This window comes from Phyllosticta citriasiana, assembly GCF_038021145.1.
Source record: "Phyllosticta citriasiana strain CBS 120426 chromosome Unknown IWZ02scaffold_3, whole genome shotgun sequence".
Lineage (NCBI taxonomy): Eukaryota > Fungi > Ascomycota > Dothideomycetes > Botryosphaeriales > Phyllostictaceae > Phyllosticta > Phyllosticta citriasiana.
Window position 1 is genome coordinate 408,463 of NW_027117280.1, and position 17,814 is coordinate 426,276.

The 17,814-nt window shown below is 56.2% G+C and overlaps 8 protein-coding genes across 8 annotated transcripts; 4 read left to right on the forward strand and 4 right to left on the reverse strand.

Moving 5' to 3' along the window:
- Nucleotides 1-43: 43 nt before the first annotated feature.
- On the forward strand, nucleotides 44-1,258 carry IWZ02DRAFT_443773 (nucleophile aminohydrolase; the record flags this gene model as incomplete). Its single annotated transcript, XM_066767057.1, has 3 exons — nucleotides 44-231; nucleotides 282-393; nucleotides 456-1,258. The coding sequence occupies 3 exons, from the start codon at nucleotides 44-46 to the stop codon at nucleotides 1,062-1,064; spliced, it is 909 nt and encodes a 302-aa protein (XP_066625021.1). The 3' UTR covers nucleotides 1,065-1,258.
- A 318-nt stretch (nucleotides 1,259-1,576) lies between these two features.
- Nucleotides 1,577-2,124, forward strand: IWZ02DRAFT_372408 (uncharacterized protein; the record flags this gene model as incomplete). Its single annotated transcript, XM_066764630.1, has 3 exons — nucleotides 1,577-1,669; nucleotides 1,778-1,809; nucleotides 2,016-2,124. 3 exons carry the CDS (start codon nucleotides 1,577-1,579, stop codon nucleotides 2,122-2,124), a joined length of 234 nt encoding a protein of 77 aa, XP_066625022.1.
- A 547-nt stretch (nucleotides 2,125-2,671) lies between these two features.
- On the reverse strand, nucleotides 2,672-6,369 carry IWZ02DRAFT_443779 (Mak10 subunit, NatC N-terminal acetyltransferase-domain-containing protein). Its single transcript, XM_066767058.1, has 8 exons — nucleotides 6,093-6,369; nucleotides 5,913-6,029; nucleotides 5,731-5,798; nucleotides 5,176-5,684; nucleotides 4,774-5,128; nucleotides 4,462-4,725; nucleotides 4,314-4,412; nucleotides 2,672-4,205 (listed from the first exon to the last, which is right to left on the reverse strand). Exons 2-8 carry the CDS (start codon nucleotides 5,989-5,991, stop codon nucleotides 3,069-3,071), a joined length of 2,511 nt encoding a protein of 836 aa, XP_066625023.1. The 5' UTR covers nucleotides 5,992-6,029; nucleotides 6,093-6,369; the 3' UTR covers nucleotides 2,672-3,068.
- Nucleotides 6,337-6,980, reverse strand: IWZ02DRAFT_443781 (mitochondrial ATP synthase epsilon chain domain-containing protein). Its single transcript, XM_066767059.1, has 3 exons — nucleotides 6,829-6,980; nucleotides 6,654-6,768; nucleotides 6,337-6,595 (listed from the first exon to the last, which is right to left on the reverse strand). Exons 1-3 carry the CDS (start codon nucleotides 6,858-6,860, stop codon nucleotides 6,512-6,514), a joined length of 231 nt encoding a protein of 76 aa, XP_066625024.1. The 5' UTR covers nucleotides 6,861-6,980; the 3' UTR covers nucleotides 6,337-6,511.
- Nucleotides 6,981-7,048: 68 nt separating this feature from the next.
- IWZ02DRAFT_443784 (ubiquinol-cytochrome C reductase complex core protein-like protein 2) lies at nucleotides 7,049-8,802 on the reverse strand. The gene is made up of 3 exons (XM_066767060.1): nucleotides 8,410-8,802; nucleotides 8,167-8,341; nucleotides 7,049-8,117 (listed from the first exon to the last, which is right to left on the reverse strand). Exons 1-3 carry the CDS (start codon nucleotides 8,665-8,667, stop codon nucleotides 7,177-7,179), a joined length of 1,374 nt encoding a protein of 457 aa, XP_066625025.1. The 5' UTR covers nucleotides 8,668-8,802; the 3' UTR covers nucleotides 7,049-7,176.
- Nucleotides 8,803-8,864: 62 nt separating this feature from the next.
- On the forward strand, nucleotides 8,865-11,063 carry IWZ02DRAFT_443787 (DNA directed RNA polymerase-like protein III subunit Rpc82). Its single transcript, XM_066767061.1, has 4 exons — nucleotides 8,865-8,991; nucleotides 9,043-9,099; nucleotides 9,201-9,974; nucleotides 10,022-11,063. Exons 1-4 carry the CDS (start codon nucleotides 8,983-8,985, stop codon nucleotides 11,045-11,047), a joined length of 1,866 nt encoding a protein of 621 aa, XP_066625026.1. The 5' UTR covers nucleotides 8,865-8,982; the 3' UTR covers nucleotides 11,048-11,063.
- A 2,365-nt stretch (nucleotides 11,064-13,428) lies between these two features.
- IWZ02DRAFT_170852 (uncharacterized protein) lies at nucleotides 13,429-14,101 on the reverse strand. The gene has a single exon (XM_066762200.1). It carries the CDS (start codon nucleotides 13,829-13,831, stop codon nucleotides 13,448-13,450), a length of 384 nt encoding a protein of 127 aa, XP_066625027.1. The 5' UTR covers nucleotides 13,832-14,101; the 3' UTR covers nucleotides 13,429-13,447.
- A 511-nt stretch (nucleotides 14,102-14,612) lies between these two features.
- On the forward strand, nucleotides 14,613-17,673 carry IWZ02DRAFT_443795 (velvet factor-domain-containing protein). Its single transcript, XM_066767062.1, has 2 exons — nucleotides 14,613-15,446; nucleotides 15,516-17,673. The coding sequence occupies exons 1-2, from the start codon at nucleotides 15,077-15,079 to the stop codon at nucleotides 17,201-17,203; spliced, it is 2,058 nt and encodes a 685-aa protein (XP_066625028.1). The 5' UTR covers nucleotides 14,613-15,076; the 3' UTR covers nucleotides 17,204-17,673.
- The last annotated feature ends 141 nt before the right edge of the window (nucleotides 17,674-17,814 follow it).

Sequence of the window (17,814 nt, forward strand, 5' to 3'; positions counted from 1 at the left end):
GCAGTGCACTTGGACTGGATCCCTGCCGGGGAAAGAAGCTCTGATGATCCGCGCGTCTACGAACCCCAAGGTTGCCTCACGCTGCCCACCACATTCAACGCCCATCACCACCTTTGCCAACCTCGCCCACTCCCATCTCCTCCGCTACTCCCTTCCTTGCTTGCTCCTCCAGCTCGGAGCTGCATCGTCCACCATGTTTCGCAACAATTACGACAACGACTCCGTCACCTTGTACGTCTCGAGCACCAAACACGTCGAGCCCCATCACTGACAGCTCCCAGCTCGCCCCAAGGCCGCATCTTCCAGGTCGAATATGCTCAAGAGGCGGTGAAGCAAGGCTCATGCGTCGTCGGAGTGGTCAGCAAGACGCACGTCGTCCTGGCAGCAATCAAGGCAAGCTCCAATCCACCTCACTGCTCTCAACCACGCAGCTGACGTTTGGCTGTCGAATCCAGCGCAACGCCGAAGAGCTCTCGTCCTACCAAAAGAAGATTATCCCCATCGACTCGCACTACGGCGTGGCATTGGCCGGCCTTGCCTCCGACGCCCGCGTTCTGTCCAACTTCATGAAGCAGCAGTCGCTGGCGTCGCGTCTGACGTACGACCGGGCGATGCCGCTGGCAGAAATCACGGCGCGGATCGGCGACCGGGCCCAATCCAACACGCAGCACTACGGCAAGCGGCCGTACGGCGTGGGGCTGCTGGTGGCGGGCGTGGACCAAAAGGGCCCGCACCTGTTCGAGTTCCAGCCGTCGGGCGTGACGCAGGAGATGGCGGCGTGCGGCATCGGCGCGCGCTCGCAGATGGCGCGGACGTACCTGGAGCGCAACCTCGACGAGTTCGAGGCCAGCGGCCGCGAGGAGCTCATCAAGCACGCGCTGCGCGCGCTCAAGGAGAGCCTGAGCCAGGACAAGCAGCTGACGGTCGACAACACGAGCATAGGCGTTGCTGGCGTCGGTGAGGACTTTAAGCTGTACGAGGGCCCCTCCATTGCCAACTGGCTCGAGACGACGTTTGAGAACAGGGAGCAGGAAGGCGGAGACGGCATGGAGGTCGACACATAGAAGGTGTGGGGAGTCGGCATCGACACGCATTGCTCGGGATGGTAATAGACACATGAGCCGTAGCATTCCGGCATCTGAATGGATATGACCTCAAACTTCATGGTTTCCATACAACTTGTTGCTGTGAGGTGTGAATGAACCACCCGTCTGACCGGGGAAAAGCCCAGACCTGCAAATTACAGCCCACAATCCAGTTCATGCAGTCGAGGACAACTAAATGCCAGAAATCGCCATTAAATCTAGTGCTGCATACCTACCTTACACATCCGCCATTCACGTGGCCACGAGAGACCTCCGCTCCCGTCTGCGGCGCGCCAGGTCGTCCGGGTCCTAGCTTACCTGCACCCTTCCATTGTCCCACCTCACAACAACACCGCAACACACCAACAACAGCACCACATACGCACTCACCTGAGCCCTCTCTCTCCCTCTCTCTCCTCCTTCCGAACAGCCAGCCATCCAACGCCATATACTCAGCTGGTCTACGGACAGCGCCAGCCAACCAGCCAAACATGGCGCCGCAAACGCCGTACCCGCGCGCAACCGTCAAGCGCATCGTCAAGGCGCACAGCAACCGGCCGCTGAGCAAGAACGCGGACGTCATGGTCAGTCATTCTTGAATCTTGAGTCTCGAGTCTCGCGAAACGCCAGCCAGCCAGCCGTACACTGGCCCTGCGACAACACGGCTAATGTTTGGATGTTTGCACGTACAGGTCTTCCTCGACTACGTTTTGTTCCTCGAAGAGTGCGTTGCAACTTATTCCGCTCCGCTCCGTGGTTTACCCCCCTCCCTCCTATCCCTCCGTTTCATTTCACGCGCTGCAGACTCCCGGCGGTGAATCCCATAGCATCATCTGTCCTGTCTGCGGCTACATATATATATCTATTTTTTACCAGCGGACGCCGTTGCTGCCGATGCACACGATACTGACGTGTTGAGCCCTGCTGCAGACTGATCCGCGAAGCTAGCACCGCGTCCAAAGCGGCGGGCGAACGACAGATTAGCGCCGCGGCGGTGCGCAAGGTTAGGGAGAAGACGCTGGATAAGTTTAAGGGATAGATAGATGGGTAGATTGTTCGTGTGGATGAGGAGGGAGAAGAGAAGATACCTTCCTCATCGTCTGAGGGCGGGCAGGCAGTGCGGCAAGGACGTGTCGTGACCGTACCGTCGGTCTGTCTGTCTGTCTGTCTGTCTGTCTGTCGGTCTGTCTGTCGGTCTGTCTGTCGGTCTGTCTGTCATGCCGGATTGGGGTGGGGTGGTTCCGCGGTCGGAGTACCTTATGTACCGTACCTACCTGTGCTGTGGGCTTGAATGAGCAATGAGGAAGACGGATGGATTGATGGACGACGGGATGGTTTATTGTAGCTGGCTGGCTAGCTGGCGTTTTATGGCGTTTGGTGGTTTGCGCAACAGAGGGGCACGTACTGGGTGCTAGGTACCTTCACATATATACACACCATTGGTGGACGACGGATGGATTGGATTGGATTGGACGAAGGAAGGGGTCTGGTCTGCTTGGTATACCGTCGTCACCAAAATACGTACGTACGATACCCCCAACCAAAGCAAGAAAGGCATTTCATCACAAGCAATGAAACACTAAACACGACGATTAAGTCTACTGTGATTGCTTTTTCTTTTTACTTGTCTGTCTACAGTTTGTGTTTGTGTGCGTGTTCTGTATGTACGTATGGATTTGATTCAGCGTTTCTACACCCCTGGCCCTTCCTACTGTCTTTCCTCCCATCCCTCTACTCGCTACCACGGCCTCCTCGTTGCTTTTTGTCTTAAGATTAAGGCAGCGAGCGCAGCGAGAACCAAGGTGGGCTGAGATGAGAAACTGAGGGTACGGAGAGGTATGGAAAGGTGTGGAAGGAATGAGAGAAATATGTTTGTGATCAACGACGAACCAAAAAGGACCAACGCTCTTTCAAGACACCGACCAGATTCACAGGCAAGCCTTGCCATGCCATGCCATTTCATGCCATATGCCCACGCGATGTTCACGTTTTCTGTTGTGCCGCCGTCGCCTCGACGTCGCTGATCTCGACCGTCGGCACCCGGCACCACGCGCTGCCCATGCCCTGACTCTGACTCTGGCCCTGGGCCTCAGTCTTGTCCTTTTTCTTCTCCTTCTCCTTCTCCTTCCCCCCTTTCTCCCCACCATCGCCATCACCGTCACCATCAAATAGCACCCTCACCCCGCTCTGCCGGACACACCTCACCAACTCGGTCTCGCCCCTCTCCGCCAGCCGCCCCAACTGCACGCCCAGCAGCCCCGCTCGCACGCACGCCAGCAGCGTCGCCGCCTGCTCGCGCTCCCAGCACAGCGCCGCGCTGTCTGCTCGCGCCGCCGCCGCTCCCAGCCGCTTGGCCCCCGCGAGGTGCGCTTTGGCGTCGCGCAGCAGCACGGCCACGTCGCGCGTCATCAGGCCGACGACGTCCGTGAGGGGGCGGGCGAGGAGGCTTCCTCCTCCGTCGCTGCTGTCACCGTCATGATGGATGTCGCTGCTGTCGTCGTTGCGTTCTGGGGTATTCGTTACTTTCTCGTCGTCGTTGGCCCACCAGTCCCATGGCCCAAACGGCATGATTTCGGCTTCGAATTCGTCGTGTGGTGGCAGGCGCGGCGTGTCGATGCCTAGGAACGGCTTCATGCGCAGCTCGTAACGAAGCGCGGCGGCGCCGAAGGGGCGCGTCGGCAGCGGCACGGCGCGCAGATAGAGCAGGAGCTGGTAGATATCCGAGAGGGCTTCGGCGAGGGCGGCCGTGGCGCGCGACGTGTGCAGGGCGGATTCGATGGCCGTGATGGTGGAGAGGAGGGCTGCTGGGGGAGCCGGCGAGGCGTTGTCGTTGTCGTCGCTGCTGTTGGTGGTGGTGGTGGTGGTGGATTTGAGGACGGCGGCGTGCTGTTCTTGGATCGATGCCAGGATGCGTTCGAGTAGGTTGGCGCGCGTCGAAGAGATGGTGGATAGCCAGAAATACATGCCCGCGTACTCGTCGGGCAGGTAAATTTCTTGCTCGAAGCCCAATTGCACCACCCATTCCATGATGCGCAGCTTTTGGTGAAAGGCCCACGATGCGAGAGGATATTGAAGACAGCCAGGGGAAATGGCATGCAGACGTTGGTCGAGAACTTCTGTCTATACACAGATTAGTAGACGTGTAAAGATACTGAAGTGGCAAAGTGATGGCGTCAAGAACTGAAGACCTCGTGGAAGGTTTGAAACTAAAGACGGCAAAATACTTACGTCAAGCTGCAAGTTGTGAAATGCAATCAAGTTATGGCAAAGTAGACGGCGCGTGCGACAACGATTCTGACACAGACTTGTCCAAAAGTCAAGGAATGCCTAGGCACGTTAGCATCCAGGTCTCACGACCAAAAACAAAAAGGCTTACTTGAACTGCTCTGGCAGTAAAGGTATTGATAATTTCAGCCAAGACGGCGCGTTTGTCGCTCGGGACACGAGGGTTTGGCGACGGTTCTATTGTCCAATTTACCGGATCCAGAGTCGGGCTATGGCAGAGCGTGAGATCTGCCAGGTCTCTTCTTATGAGCTCCTCGTAAAACTCGTCGGCGTTGCCAAAGACGAGATTGGCAAGACAGGCGCGAGAGTATGCGAGTGGTTGCGGTTTTCTCGAATTGAATGCCCAAACGAATGACTTTTGAGGTCAGCATCAGCGCGTCTGTCATGGTCAGTCGACACTCACCAAGATCTCCTGGGGTCCCAATTTCTGCAGCTTAGTCCCGCGAACTACCTCGAGATTGTCCTGGCAGAGTTCGTTCATGACGCGACACGAGAGTGCAAAGTTGAGCTCCACGACTGGCCTTGGTGGGACAGTACTTGCCAGTCGACGTTGGATTTTAGTACTGAACGCTTCCTTGACGGGGCGACCGAGTGAATGTGTTGCCTCGACTTTGTCAAGGTACTTGGCAACACCATTCCATCCATCCTGGGTTTGATCTAACGGAATATCTGGAGACGTAACTTGCAGCAAGGCTCTTCTGAGTTCCAGACGAGAAACGAGCGCATCAATGATTTCTTCGGACGCAGTCAAACCATCACTGCGCAATCGTTAGTCAGCCCTCACAGTCTTCGTCAGGCAACCTACTCTTTTTGCCAGTCGGACTGAAGAGACTGGGTCACCTGGACCAAGACTTGATCAATCTCTCTTTCCGAAAATCTAGTCAGAAGCTGCCTGCCATAAGTGTGCGTCGAAAAGTCTTCCTCTTCATAATAGTCTCGAGAGGTAACCCGCTGCACTACATTATCGCAGTACTTAATCAGTCCCAGAATGTAAGCCCAGAGCACGTAGTGCATCCGCGGTTTTCCAGGCGGAAAAGGATCAGGATTCAACAGTCGGCCAGTCCTTCGGTCTCGACGAGAGAAGAAGGTATCATTCAACTCCCTTGGTTCCGGATACAGCATTCTATCAATGTGCACCGAAATAAAAAGCGTTTGCGAAAGGGGATAACCTTTGTGCCAGGCCATTTCGTAGCAAAAGAGTTGGTCCATGATGCCGACGACTTCCTCCGGGAGAAGGTCTTTTTGGACGTCATAGTCTTCTTCGAGAGTCTCTCCAGGAGCAAGGAAACCGCTGTCCATTTTGGGATCCATGATCTGACGTTGTGTGAGTCGCAGAAGAGGCAAACGAAATCGAGCATACCTCTAGAGCTCCAACTGACTCGAAAAGCGTGAAGAATTCATCTTTAATCAGTTGGCCCGTCTCAAGGGCTGCGTCTCGTCAGCCAAGGAAATACAGAGAGTATAAGTGGTGGATTGGAAATCAAGAGAGAGACACAACAGAAAGACTTTGATAGACTCGGTACAAGGATAGAAAAGCATTACCTGAACATGCTGCCGTGAAATAGGCAGTAATATCAACACCCTTGGGCGGGCCAGGAACGAGCCTCGACTTGATTTTCATTTGCGAAGCAGCAGGGTTGGAGGCCTGTTGTGCGACGCCTGCTCAGAGAGGGACACATGCACATTAGCAGTCTGCGCTGAACCAAGACCCAGGAGACTCACCATTGCTCTGCAGGGTGGCCAGCTCGTCCTCGAGTCGGAGTCGTGCTGTCTCTGTTCCCCGGCCGTTAGCATGGGCCAGGCCTGCGGGGACCACGAAGGGAAGGCGGTCAGCGGCAGACCTTGGGAAATGTCGTCGGTTTCATCAGGTGGCTTTGCACGGTCGGGCTCTGGTGTCATGATGCAGCAAGCGCGGAGACTTTACAGGCACAAGACATTGGACGTGTGTGTGAATATGAGAGAGTTGTTGGGTGGAAGGAAGAGGTTGGCATTGATTGAGGTTCGCTACCACGCAACCGCAGGGCCCGTCGGCCGCATCATACAAAATGCACTCCAGTAACCCGCACTAGCCGCAACCCAACTCCGACCTTCCTTCGGCATGCTTTCCCTGCCCTTCTGCATGGCCATGCTTCTATCGTCACTTAGGACGAGCCCTGCGAGGCGGCCTCGCTGGCCGCCGCCGCGTTGGCCGAGGCAAGGCTCTTGTTTTCGCCCTGCTTGCCGTCCTTGAATGCTCATCAGATGCTGTCCCTCCAAGTGAATCCAGCCACTGTATCCACTCACCGACCACTTGGAGAACCTGAGCTCCATCTCGCCGCGACGCTCGGCAGCTATCCTCTTGTCCTCCTTGAGGGAACGGCGGACGGCGCGCGAGGCGGCCGCAAGGTAGCGGTTGTAACTGTCCAGCAGCCATTGTCAGCGCTCCGAGGCCCGAGATCTCTGGTTTTGGAGTCCGTACGAGAGGCCGGCGGATTTCCAGGCAAAAGTCATGGTGATTGCGGCGGTCGAGGTTGTTTGAGGTGGGTTGGGCGAATGGGATGGTCTTGGACAGCGCCGCGAGCTTGCAGGCAGGCTGGGCTCCGAACTTCGTCGGCGCCGGAGCTCGAGCGGAGGATCTTCATCACGTGATACCCCTCCCTGCCGCGGGGGACTCTCTTTTATACATGTCAAATCGCAAATGCAGTTGACTTGGATCAGATTGCTTCGCTATTAATCAAATGAAATTTCTCGGTGTATCCACAAGGCAGCTCTAGAGAAAAACATAATGGTACAACTCAACCAACCCTCATTTTCTCTAAATCCCTATCTACACCTTGAGGCCGAGCTCATCAGCAAACGGCAGAACGAAAAGGTCACCAACAGTCGACACCGAGGCCTTCTTCTCGAGCAGCTCCTTGGCGGCCGTCTTGACCGACTCCTCGGTGACGGCGTCAATCTTGAGAGCGCTCTCGTCGAGCTGGTAAGCCTTGCCGCTCTGGACGAGACCAGCCCCAGTCAGCTCAAGGCTGCCAAAGATGGTCTGGCCGTGCTCAAGCTCGAGGAACTTGGCGCGAGCCTTGGCCTTTTGAATGTCCTCGGCCTTGATGTTGCCGGCAGCAATCTCCTGAATCGTCTTGACAGCCTCGGCGGCGGAACCGGCAACGTCACTTGCGGATCCCTGGATGGTAACGGTGAGGAGGCCAGCGTCAGAGTAGATTTGGCTCTTGGTGTCGATGCGCGCGCTCGAGTACTTCTCAGCGGCCTTGGCGAGCAGAGTGAAGCCGGGCGTCCACTTGATCTGCGACTTGCCGCCCAGGAGGGAACCTATGACGGCAACCTCGGGCTTGTAGGCGCTACCAGTGAAGGAGCCAGAGCCAGAGAATCCGAGGACCATGGTGTTGCCGCCGGCGTGGGCAATGCGCTCTTCACCACCAAAGTACTGAGTCTGGGGGCTGGAGAGCGGGCTAGCGGTAGCCGGGACCTCGGGGAAGAATTCGCGCACCCACTTGGTCAGTTCCGAGTGCTCGGCGCCGTTGGCAACGACGGCAATATTGGATTTGGAGTAGGCCTGGGCGGCAAACTCGGCAACGGCGTCGGCGCTGAGGTACTTGGAGTAGGCGGTCGTGGAGGTGGGGACAACGGGGTAGCCGAGACCACGGTGGAAGGCCAGGGCGTGTGCAGAGTTGATGGCAAGAGTCTCGGTGCTCGCGAGAGCCTTCTTGTGCGCCAGCTGGATGAGCGGCGTGACTTCCTCGTTCAAGGTGTGGGCTTTGGACCATCAGCATTTTCCTTGCATTCTCTACTTGAGTGTGCATACCGGGGTACTTGGTCTGGGTAATGACCTCGGAGAGGAGCTCGACAAAGTACGGCAGGTCATCCCTCAGAAACTTGGCCGACAGGACGAGGTTTTCGCGGGAGTGGTAGGGCAGAAGCTCAGCGCCGAGAAGCTCGGACTCGCGGCAGATGCGGATAGACGAGCGCTTTTCAGTGCTCTGTACAGTCCTTGAGCGTCAGCGCAGGCTCCTTACGACGTCGAAAGCCATTGGATGCGAGAGCACACCTTGAAAGCGTATTTCTCGAGAGCCTCGGTCAGACCGGGCAGAGGCTGGTACCTCGTGCCGGCCTTGGAGACGACGGCGAGGGTGGTGGTAGGGCCGGCCATGTCCCTGCTGGCGAACTTGACGCCGTTGGCATCGCCCGTCCCATACTGGAAAGAGCCTGAGGCGGGAGCTGCGAGGCCACGGCGGCCGATAGGCTGGACGCATTGGCTGCGCAGGGCACGCTGAGCGTGACGTCCCAGAGACGAGCGCGACAGCATTGTGGCGGGGAGGGACGTCGGGAGACGGAGGAGAGGTGGGCGGGGAGCAATGGAGATGGACGAGTGTTTTACTGCGTCGGAGAGAATGGAAGTTGAGGTTGCGCTCCGCTGACCATATGGAATTTGATTGGCTGGGAATCCTCGTCGCCGACTTTCATCCGAGGCGTCTCTCTTCCATTCTGCCATGGCGCGACTTGAAAAGATTCCCACCACCGCCTCGAACGCCTCTCTCGATTGCGTCTTGCAGAGCGCGCTCATGCACCCCTACCGGTAGTCTTTGCCTTTCTAGAGAGTGAGAGTCTCTAGAATCATACCATGGCCGAAGTGGGTCAATTTTCCCAAGTTACACGGCACCCATCGCTAATTCACGCGCAGCACATTTCCGAACTCTGCACACTTTTGGTCGAGGACCTCTATGGCGAGCTGTCTTCGGTACGTTGTCCTGGTCGCTTTACCATCCGATCCTCTGTCCTCGAACTTTGCTTCTTTCGGAGCAGAACTGGCCATGGCAATCACCCGCTGACTCAACTCAGCGCGTCTTTTCCCTCCTCGCGAAGCTTGGTCGCCTTTCGATTCGCGGCCTGCTCCAATCCTCCAATCTCACCTTACGCGAACTCAAGCATGGTTTGGTTGTCCTCATCCAACAGCACCTCGTGCTCCACTACACTGGCGAAGAAGAGACATTCTACGAGCCCGACTGGCAGCACGCATACGCCCTCGTGCGCTATGGCAAAATTGTCAAGATAATAGAGGATAGATTTGGGGATGCCGCTGGTGGCCTTGCGTCCAACCTGCTGTTGCTGGGGAATGCCCAAATTAGCGATTTGGCGCAAGCCTATGGAGTTGCGACAAAGAAAGAGGCAAGCAACGACGCTCAGGTGAATGGAAATGGAGTCACAAATGGAGACCATGGGGAGGAGATTCAGGATAGTGTCCACATCAAGACTATCGACGATCTCCACAGAGTCTTGCGCCAGCTTCTGGAGTCCGGCTTTGTCACGAAGATACATGCGAAGCACTTCCACCCGACGTCAGACTTGCGCAACGAAGCCGAGCGCATGATAAAGGTAAACATGTTTCCTACAGGCGTCAAAGGCAAGGAAATCATCCAGTTCAACGCCGAAGTCAACAATCTCCTGGCCAAGTGGAGGGACGAGGCAAGCTCAGGCGACAACGAACAGCTGGGCTCCGGCGCAGGGACGAAGCGCAGTGCTACAGACACACAGGCGCCTGCTCGTAAGCGCATCAAGATTGGCGTGCTCAACGGTTCAAGCTACGGGGCAGCTCCAAAAGAAGTGCCTTTAGAAGTATGTGCTAGGCGCTCCGTCACATGGGCAACACTAATATGTTGCAGGATGATCTCGTAGTCTGCATCAACCAGGACAAGTGCGTTGTCGCCATCCGGACGCAACAATTGGTCGACTTTGCGGAGCAGTACATTGGTCAAATCACAGCTCAAGTCTACGAAGCGATGCTGCGCCAGCTGGAGAAGAAGGTACCATGTTGTAGCGATCCGTACAATATCGCGCCAACCGAAGAAGACGAAGCCGGTGCTCTGCCAACCGTGACAGCGCGCGAAGTCATGGAAGCTCTCGACCCCAATCTCGACCTCGCCTCCGGGATTGGTACGCCTCAAGATGCGGACACCCCTGAAGAAGACTCATCTGCCTCACCCGCTCCCAACGGCACCAACGCGCTAGCCAACAGCGCTCGTATTACCCTTATCAAGCAACACATTTCCCTGCTCTGCGAAGATCCGCGGCGGTTCGTCAGATGGGTAGGATCTCGCGGCGGCGGAGAATACAAGGTGGACTTCCGACCGCTCTCCAACACGCTGCTGCAGCGGGAGCTCGAAAACATCGTGACAGCGCGCTGGGGCCCGCTGGCGACGCGGCTAATCCGGATCCTGTACGCCAAGGGGCGACTGGACGAGAAGCAAGTATCGCAATTCAGCATGCAGCGAACCAAGGAGATCCGCGCCGACCTAACACGGATGCAAGAGGCGGGCTTCGTCGACACGCAAGAGGTGCCCAAGGACAACACGCGGGCGCCGGCGCGCACGATGTACCTGTGGTTCTTTGACGCGGACCAGACGCGGCAGCTGGTGCTGACGGACACGTACAAGGCCATGGCGCGGGCGCTGCAGCGCGTGCGGCACGAGCGGGCGCGCGTGGCGGCCGTCATCGAAAAAGCCGAGCGCACCGACGTCGTCGGCAACGAGGACCGCTTCCTCAGCGCCACGGAGCGCGCGGCGCTGCGCGGCTGGCGCGAGCGCGAGGAGCGCGTTCTGGTTCAGTTGGCCCGCATGGACGACCTTGTTGCCGTACTCAGGGATTTCCGTCTCCCTGTTCTTCCGAAGACGGCGTGGGGTGCGGATTGAGAGGTGTTTTTCGTTTGCAGAGATGGTGGACAGCCAGCAGTCAGTGGACAGGGCGGATGGGATGGATTCATTGCTCTTCTTCTTCTTCTTTTTCTTCTTCTTCTTCTTCTTCCTTTTCTTCTTCCTTTTCTTCTTCTTCTTCTTCACCGAGAACCCCTTTTGGGCTGGGCTGGGCTAGGCTGGGCTTTGGCTCGAATTGGTTGGATGGTTGGTTGGATATCTCCCTCTCTTTTCAACAGCATGCATGCATGGCGAGCGGCGTTACAAGCGTTTTGGGAGGGGGAAAAAAAAAAAAAAAGGAAAAGAAAAGTGAGAGGAGGGTGTCAGGCAGGTAGGCAGGCGGACTGAGTACCCGTACCTACTTATCGTGTCATCCCGTCCCCTCTGGAATGGAGATGCGCAGGTAGGCGGTAGGTAGCACGAGATCATCACCCTATCATCACATCATCACCACCATGTTATTACATCACATCATCTGAATCCTACATTTCGAAACCGCTCAGTGTCTGTCCGTTTGTTGGTGGCACATTAAATGGATGGGTGCATAGATGAATAAGGTAGATAGATTGATTAGTTAGGACTAACGACGACTGACCGACTGACCGACCGACCGATTATCTATCTATCTGTTGATCTTTCTTGCTTGCTTAACTAAGTAAGTGAGTGCTGTGTGCGTCGTCGTGATATATTCGTGTATATGTGTATATGTGTGTATGTGTAAATATACACATCCATGTATGTAACGTGAGGAGGAGAGAAGGAAAAAGTAAGTACAAGGGTATAAACATATAGGGAACGGTGATAGCTAAAACAAACTCCTTAGATAACAGTCTATCTAACTACTAGTAAAAAAAGAATGATACACACTATAACTTATACGATACTACATGCAGAACAATAATCTACTCTACTCTACTATACTATACCCTGCCTTGGTCTCCTTTCTACAACTCTCCTCTTTACTTACTCCTCCTCCTCCTCCTCCTCACTCCCGCACATGTGTCAGTCAGTCAAGTCAGTTAATTAGATGGGTGCAAAGTTGGACAAAGCAGCATACTAAGATGGCTCACGCATTGCACAACGCGACCGTGTGGAAAAAGTGAAGCGCTCTGCTGCAGTCGCGTCAATCCCACAGACCGGCTGTCTGGTCAGTCATCCCACCAAGCTAACCAAGTCTAGTCTAGCTTCGTCATTTGAAATGAATGTTGGGGTTGGTTTAGGGAGGGGGAGGGAAAACTGTGGTCAACGACACGACACAACACGACACGACACGACACGATGCTCGACCACGCGCGTGAACCCGCTGTCAAGGGATTGGGACAACAAGGTGGTAGGCGAGGACCGAGAATCGAGAGCCAAACGACAACCAGAACTTGCGCAAAGATCACCACATTAGAGATGGGAAAGAGCTGCCTCTGGTTGAAGTTGGTTAGCCGGAACCGGAGAGCTGGTTGCATGCGTCGGCGCGGTGGAGGGAGAGGCCGGCAAGTCCCGACGGGCGTGGTGGCGGCGGCGGCGGCGGCGGCGGCGGCGCCGTCGCGGGAAGGGATGGACGAACGACGGGAAGACGGACGGACGGGAGGCGAAGAATAGAGGAACTAGTGGTAGAAGAAGAAGAAGAAGAAGACAAAAAGAAAGAAAGGGAGATGGAGCCAAGGATGGGCGCTAGAGACTTTAGGCTTTAAGGAACCGGAACGGAACCCTAAACCCAAAAGCGGGCGGGTCGTGGATGGCGGGCTCCATGGGGGTCCCCAGCCCGGCCCGGCACCGCGCCAGTCAGTAGTCTGTCAGTGGCAGCTGCCATGTCGCTGCCGTGCCCAAGGTACCAGTGGTACCGCTGACTGGGAGGACGTGGGTAGCGGAGCTGAGGAGAGTCCCAGGCACTGAGACCGAGTGGAAAGGGGACAGGGATGCAGCGCGACATGCCATCCGGGGAATGGCAGCGCACGCACCCGCTATTTGGCTTTGTTCTTTGTGGATTGACGAGGAAGGTCGACCCGGGAAAAAAAAAAAAAAAAAAAAAAAAAGACGTGATGGAGTGACAGACAGGCCGGCGGGCGACCGACAGACAGGTGCCAAAGAAATTATCCTTAACCATTCCGCAAGCTTCCTTTTATTTCTTTTCTTTCTCTCTTTTTTTTTTTTTTAACTTCTTCTTTTCTCGCTTGTCGAGCGACATGTGTGGTGCGGAGAAGAAGGGTAGGGTGGTGCATCTAATCTACCTCGTGCGGGGGGTTAATGTATTGCAGCTGCAGAAAGTACGCGAAACGAATGCGGAAGAAAAAAAGAAAAACAAAAAAAACAAAAAGCTAGTCATGGAGGGTGAAGTTGGGAGGCGAGAGAGAGAGAGGGCGCGGGAATAGTGCGCCACGAGCCTTTGTTTGAGTCGGATTTGTTTCCTCATTCCCTGACAGCTCGGTGCGGGTTGCCTAGTCGAATGGTGGCAGGCGGACGGGGTTCCGGGCGACCAGGCGCGGGCAGTCGACATGCAACGGTCAACGGTCCGGTGTGGACTGGCGGAATGACGAAGGGACGGCGCGTGTGGTGAATGGGTGGGTGGGCTCGAGGCAAGTCTGGGGATGCCCGTCGAGAAGGAGTCCCGACGAGTGGGAAAGGGATGGGCAAAGAAAAAGAAACGAGTGCGGAGGTAATAATGTCACCGGCGGTGGGTGGGTGTGTTGTGGGAAAAAGCAGCCATGGAAAAGAAACGACGACGAGAGGGTGGTTGAGGGAGTGAAGCAGCAGCAGCAGCAGCAGCAGCAGCAGCAGCAGCAGCAGCAGCATTTTACGAGGGACGGCAAATGTTGAAGAGGTGGCTACTGTGCAGATGCAGATGAAGTTGGTGGTGGAGAGGGACTGAAGGGAGGAGGGGATCGGCACTGGGATGGAAGGCTGGCTCTGGTTTGGTTATACCAAGAGGCGGGCGGGCGCCCCGACAGTCGCAGGAGCTGCCAGCTCCGTGTTCTCGGGCTACATACAATATCTGCTGCCAATGGATCATGTATGGATGTGTGGATGGATGGATGGATGGATGGATGGATGGATGGATGGGTGGATGGATGCGAGATGAAGGGAGTCGACCGTGATTTCGGCGTCGTCGTCGCTTTTGGGCTGTTCATGTCGCCCACTCGCCCACTCGCCCTCCCGCCCTCCCCCGCTGAGCGAGCGGAACGCACACACGCACGAATCACCCGGCAGTCTGTTCGCTAGCACAGCACCACCATCCCATCCCTGGGCTTGGACAAGGTCAGGGCGGCACAGCACCATACCAGGGCACAGTGCCAGTCACCCAGTGCAGTCTGAATTTTTTTAAAAAAAAAAAAAAATAAAAAAAATAAATTAAAAACCCCAATGACGCTATTGCTGTCGCTTTGATCATCAACATCATCGCCCTCGGCTATTATTCAATCAGAAATCAATACTGTATATCGTTGTGTGTGTGTGTCTCTCAGCTGCTGTGGCTCAACATCATTCGATCCCGTCCCGCAGCTCTGGAAAGCGCGCTAACACACTAGCGTCTTGCCGCCCGCGCAGCTGGATGTGTGGAGCCCACGCCCCGGGTCACAATCACAGCCCTCTTGCTCTCTCTCTCTCTCTCTCTCCCTCTCTCTCCAGCTCCATCTCCCTCCTCCTCTTCCTCCTCCTACTCCTCCTCCTCCACCACCCTCATCCCATCTCCAACCACTTCTCCTCCTTCGCAATTCTTGCCTCTGTTGATCAAGCCCCTCCCATCGCTTCCCAAGCGCCCTAGCGCCTTTGTGCCTAGAGAGGCCGTCTCCCTCCCCCACCCCAACGCTTCTACTTCTTCTCCACCGCTGTCCTCGACCCGACTTGACTTTGCGACCGACCCTGCCATCTTTCCATCCTCCTGTCCTCTCGCTCGTTCGTTGATCGCCCCTTCATCTCGACTCGACGTAAGTGTTTCTCGTTGTTTGACCCTCAGATTCAAGGCCCCCAATTCCCATTTGCTGGGCCCCCGACTTGGTCCCAACACACCACCTCTCTTACGTCCCTTGACCCTCTTCTCCCATGCTGACAGGTCGACAGATTCCACCTCGTCGGCGGCATTTTCTCCCTCCAGCCTGTTTTCTCCCTCTGTGTGACCTCTCTGTTCTTGTGAGTTCCATTCTTGGCCGTACAAGGCATGCGCGTTTCGACCGCGACGCAAGGGCGCCTGTTGCCCATGCTCGGCTCAGTCCATCCTCGGCCACAACCGCTGACCCTCGCCCGTCGCCAGTCCCGACCAACACCTCGCCCACCATGGCGTCCATTATTCCCGTGCCCAACGAGACCATGAGTTCGTCGTCGAGAGTGACCAAGGAGGGCAAGCGCATCACCTACTCGATGCAAGTCATCCAGCAGCCCGAACGCGCCAGGGCTTGCGGTTCTGGAGCAAAATGTACGCTGCCAAACACCTCCCTGTCTGTCGTTCCGACCCCCCAACTGACTCCCCCCCGCCCACCAAAAGCATCGGCCGACCGCCGTCCAGTCGACCCTCCTCCCATTGTGGAACTGCGCATCTACGAAGGTGAGGGCAAGCAAAATGAGATTACATTCTCCTACAACGCCAATTTTTTCCTCTTTGCCACGTTGGAAAATGCCCGCAATTTGGCTGGCCAGGCACGCGTCGCCGCCGCCCAGGCGAGCTTCCCCGTCTTGACTGGAACCCCCGTTGCCGGCATGGCCTACCTGGATCGCCCGCAGCCCGCCGGTTACTTCATTTTCCCTGATCTCTCGGTCCGCCACGAGGGCAAGTACCGCCTGAGCTTTGCCCTGTACGAGGAGTTGAAGGAGCCAAAGGACATGGACAGTGATGACCGTTCATCCGAACACATGCAAGGTGGAGTGAGCGCCCACGTCTCCCACAGGCTCGAAGTCAAGTCTGCTCCCTTTTTGGTCTTTAGCGCCAAAAAATTCCCTGGCCTCACGGAAAGCACTGCTCTCAGCCGCGTCGTGGCCGAACAAGGATGCCGTGTCAGGATTCGCCGTGATGTTCGCATGAGAAGGAGAGAGACCAAGACCAAGGATGAGCCGTATGATTACGACGATAAGACTGGTTATGATCGCACTCGGACAGCCACGCCAGACATGTACGGCCCCAATGCGGTCCACACTCCCCAGCCCATGTCGGATGGAAGCGACCGGCCCAGGTCGCAGAGCAACGCCAGCAACCATTCCTATGCTCCACCTCCCCGACGCCCGTCGGTCCAGGAAATGGCACAGCAGTACAGCCAGGGATACCAGTCACAGATGCCGCCTCCGCAGGCGCCGCAGAGTGCCTATCCGCAGCCCATTCAGTACCCCTCGGCCCCGGCGCCTCCACAGTACCAAAACCAGTATCCGGCCTCTCAGCCACAACAGCAGCCAATGCAGCCACCGCAAGCCTCATACAACATGCCATCTCACAGTTCGTGGCAGTCGCAACCTCAGCCGCCAGCGCAGATGCCAATTTCCCAGCCATATGGCTATGGGTCCGGACAGCAGTACGGCCACTACGAGCAGCCCCCGCAGGTGCGCCACGAAAGCCTGGACTTTGGATCCACCGCTCCTCCAGAGTACCGTCGTGCTTCAATTGCCGGTCCTCCTCAGCCTCCGAGCCAGATCATGGCCCCCTTTGGAACTCTCGAGTCCAACTACAACCGCCAGCACCAGATGAACCCACCTCAACCTCAACCTGTGCAAAGCCCGCAGACTCCCCATCATGCTTCGAACCAAAACCCCTCGACTTCTCACGTCAACGGATACGCGTTGGCTCCTCTCAAGACGCTCCAACCGCCTGCCGAGAAGCTCGAGCCCGTATCTCCATCCTACCCCATGCCTGCTCCTGGCTTGCCCATGCCATCCGTTACCACGCCAAACGACCCAATTGCTTCCCACACATACCCCGGCAACAAGTCGTATGGTGGACACGCTGAAACCAATGCTCAGCCCATGTCCGCCTCGACAAAAAGATCGTTTTCTTCAACGTTTGACACGAACCACATTGAGCAACCTCTGCGCCAGGGTGCCCGTCCCAATGTCAACATGCCTGTTGACGACGGTGGACTTGGTGCGCTTGACGGATCGGGGGACGACGAGGTCTTTGATGAGCGTGCTATGAGTTACCGTCGCGCCGACGGCACGCAACGCAGCCGTCGCATTCCCTTGTCGACATAGTTGGTGTTGTGATTGTTTCCTCGTGTTGCGCGGGGCTGGGCTGTTAGGGAGCGGGGATGCTCCTTGTCACGCTTGTGATTTTCAAGATTGCCATTTCTCCACCTGTTGATTTCGGCCGCGCTCGCGGCTTGACGACGATACCATTTCCTTGCGTTGATTTTGCTTTTTAGGCGCACACGGGCGCCATGAATCATCTCTCATGTCCTTGACATCGCTGCGGTCATGATTCCGCGCGGCTTGAGTCTTTTTTGTTCTTTCTACAGCGGCTGGGGCCCTCTAATGGTAGCATTTCCTTGATGTAAAATTGTATGGGCACGAACGTCCATACCTCTTGAGGCACAAATGGCCGTTCCGACTCGAGAGGGGGCATGAGTGCGACGCCATGTCTTGTTTCGAGGCGGGGCATTTGGTAGCTTTGCTCGGTAGTTTGAGATCTCAAAAAAAAAAAAAAAAAAAAAAAAGAAAAAAAAGACGAGACGTGCAACTGCAGCCATTGACTGTCTAATTTTGAAACGCCCAGCGGTCGTCGTCTGGTGAATTGACGCAGTAAAGACGGTGGTGTATCAAGGCTGCGCAGATGGTTCATGTGCGCTGCCGTGACAACCCGACTC

Bases quoted from the DNA above. Each gene is read 5' to 3' on its own strand.
- IWZ02DRAFT_443779 (XM_066767058.1), bottom strand. From the start codon at position 5,991: ATGAAAATCAAGTCGAGGCTCGTTCCTGGCCCGCCCAAGGGTGTTGAT. The intron at 5,685-5,730 runs GTATGCTCGATT...ACACAACGTCAG, and splicing joins AGTCAGTTGGAGCTCTAGAG to ATCATGGATCCCAAAATGGA. The intron at 4,726-4,773 runs GTGAGTGTCGAC...TGACCTCAAAAG, and splicing joins TGGGACCCCAGGAGATCTTG to TCATTCGTTTGGGCATTCAA.
- IWZ02DRAFT_443781 (XM_066767059.1), bottom strand. From the start codon at position 6,860: ATGACTTTTGCCTGGAAATCCGCCGGCCTCTC. The intron at 6,769-6,828 runs GTACGGACTCCA...GCTGCTGGACAG, and splicing joins TGGAAATCCGCCGGCCTCTC to TTACAACCGCTACCTTGCGG. The intron at 6,596-6,653 runs GTGAGTGGATAC...TGAGCATTCAAG, and splicing joins TCAGGTTCTCCAAGTGGTCG to GACGGCAAGCAGGGCGAAAA.
- IWZ02DRAFT_443784 (XM_066767060.1), bottom strand. From the start codon at position 8,667: ATGCTGTCGCGCTCGTCTCTGGGACGTCACGCTCAGCGTGCCCTGCGC. The intron at 8,342-8,409 runs GTGTGCTCTCGC...AGGACTGTACAG, and splicing joins TCGAGAAATACGCTTTCAAG to AGCACTGAAAAGCGCTCGTC. The intron at 8,118-8,166 runs GTATGCACACTC...GATGGTCCAAAG, and splicing joins TACCCAGACCAAGTACCCCG to CCCACACCTTGAACGAGGAA.
- IWZ02DRAFT_443787 (XM_066767061.1), top strand. The intron at 9,100-9,200 runs GTACGTTGTCCT...GACTCAACTCAG, and splicing joins TCTATGGCGAGCTGTCTTCG to CGCGTCTTTTCCCTCCTCGC. The intron at 9,975-10,021 runs GTATGTGCTAGG...AATATGTTGCAG, and splicing joins CAAAAGAAGTGCCTTTAGAA to GATGATCTCGTAGTCTGCAT.
- IWZ02DRAFT_170852 (XM_066762200.1), bottom strand. From the start codon at position 13,831: ATGCTGCTGCTGCTGCTGCTGCTGCTGCTGCTGCTGCTGCTGCTGCTT.
- IWZ02DRAFT_443795 (XM_066767062.1), top strand. From the start codon at position 15,077: ATGCTGACAGGTCGACAGATTCCACCTCGTCGGCGGCATTTTCTCCCT. The intron at 15,447-15,515 runs GTACGCTGCCAA...GCCCACCAAAAG, and splicing joins TTGCGGTTCTGGAGCAAAAT to CATCGGCCGACCGCCGTCCA.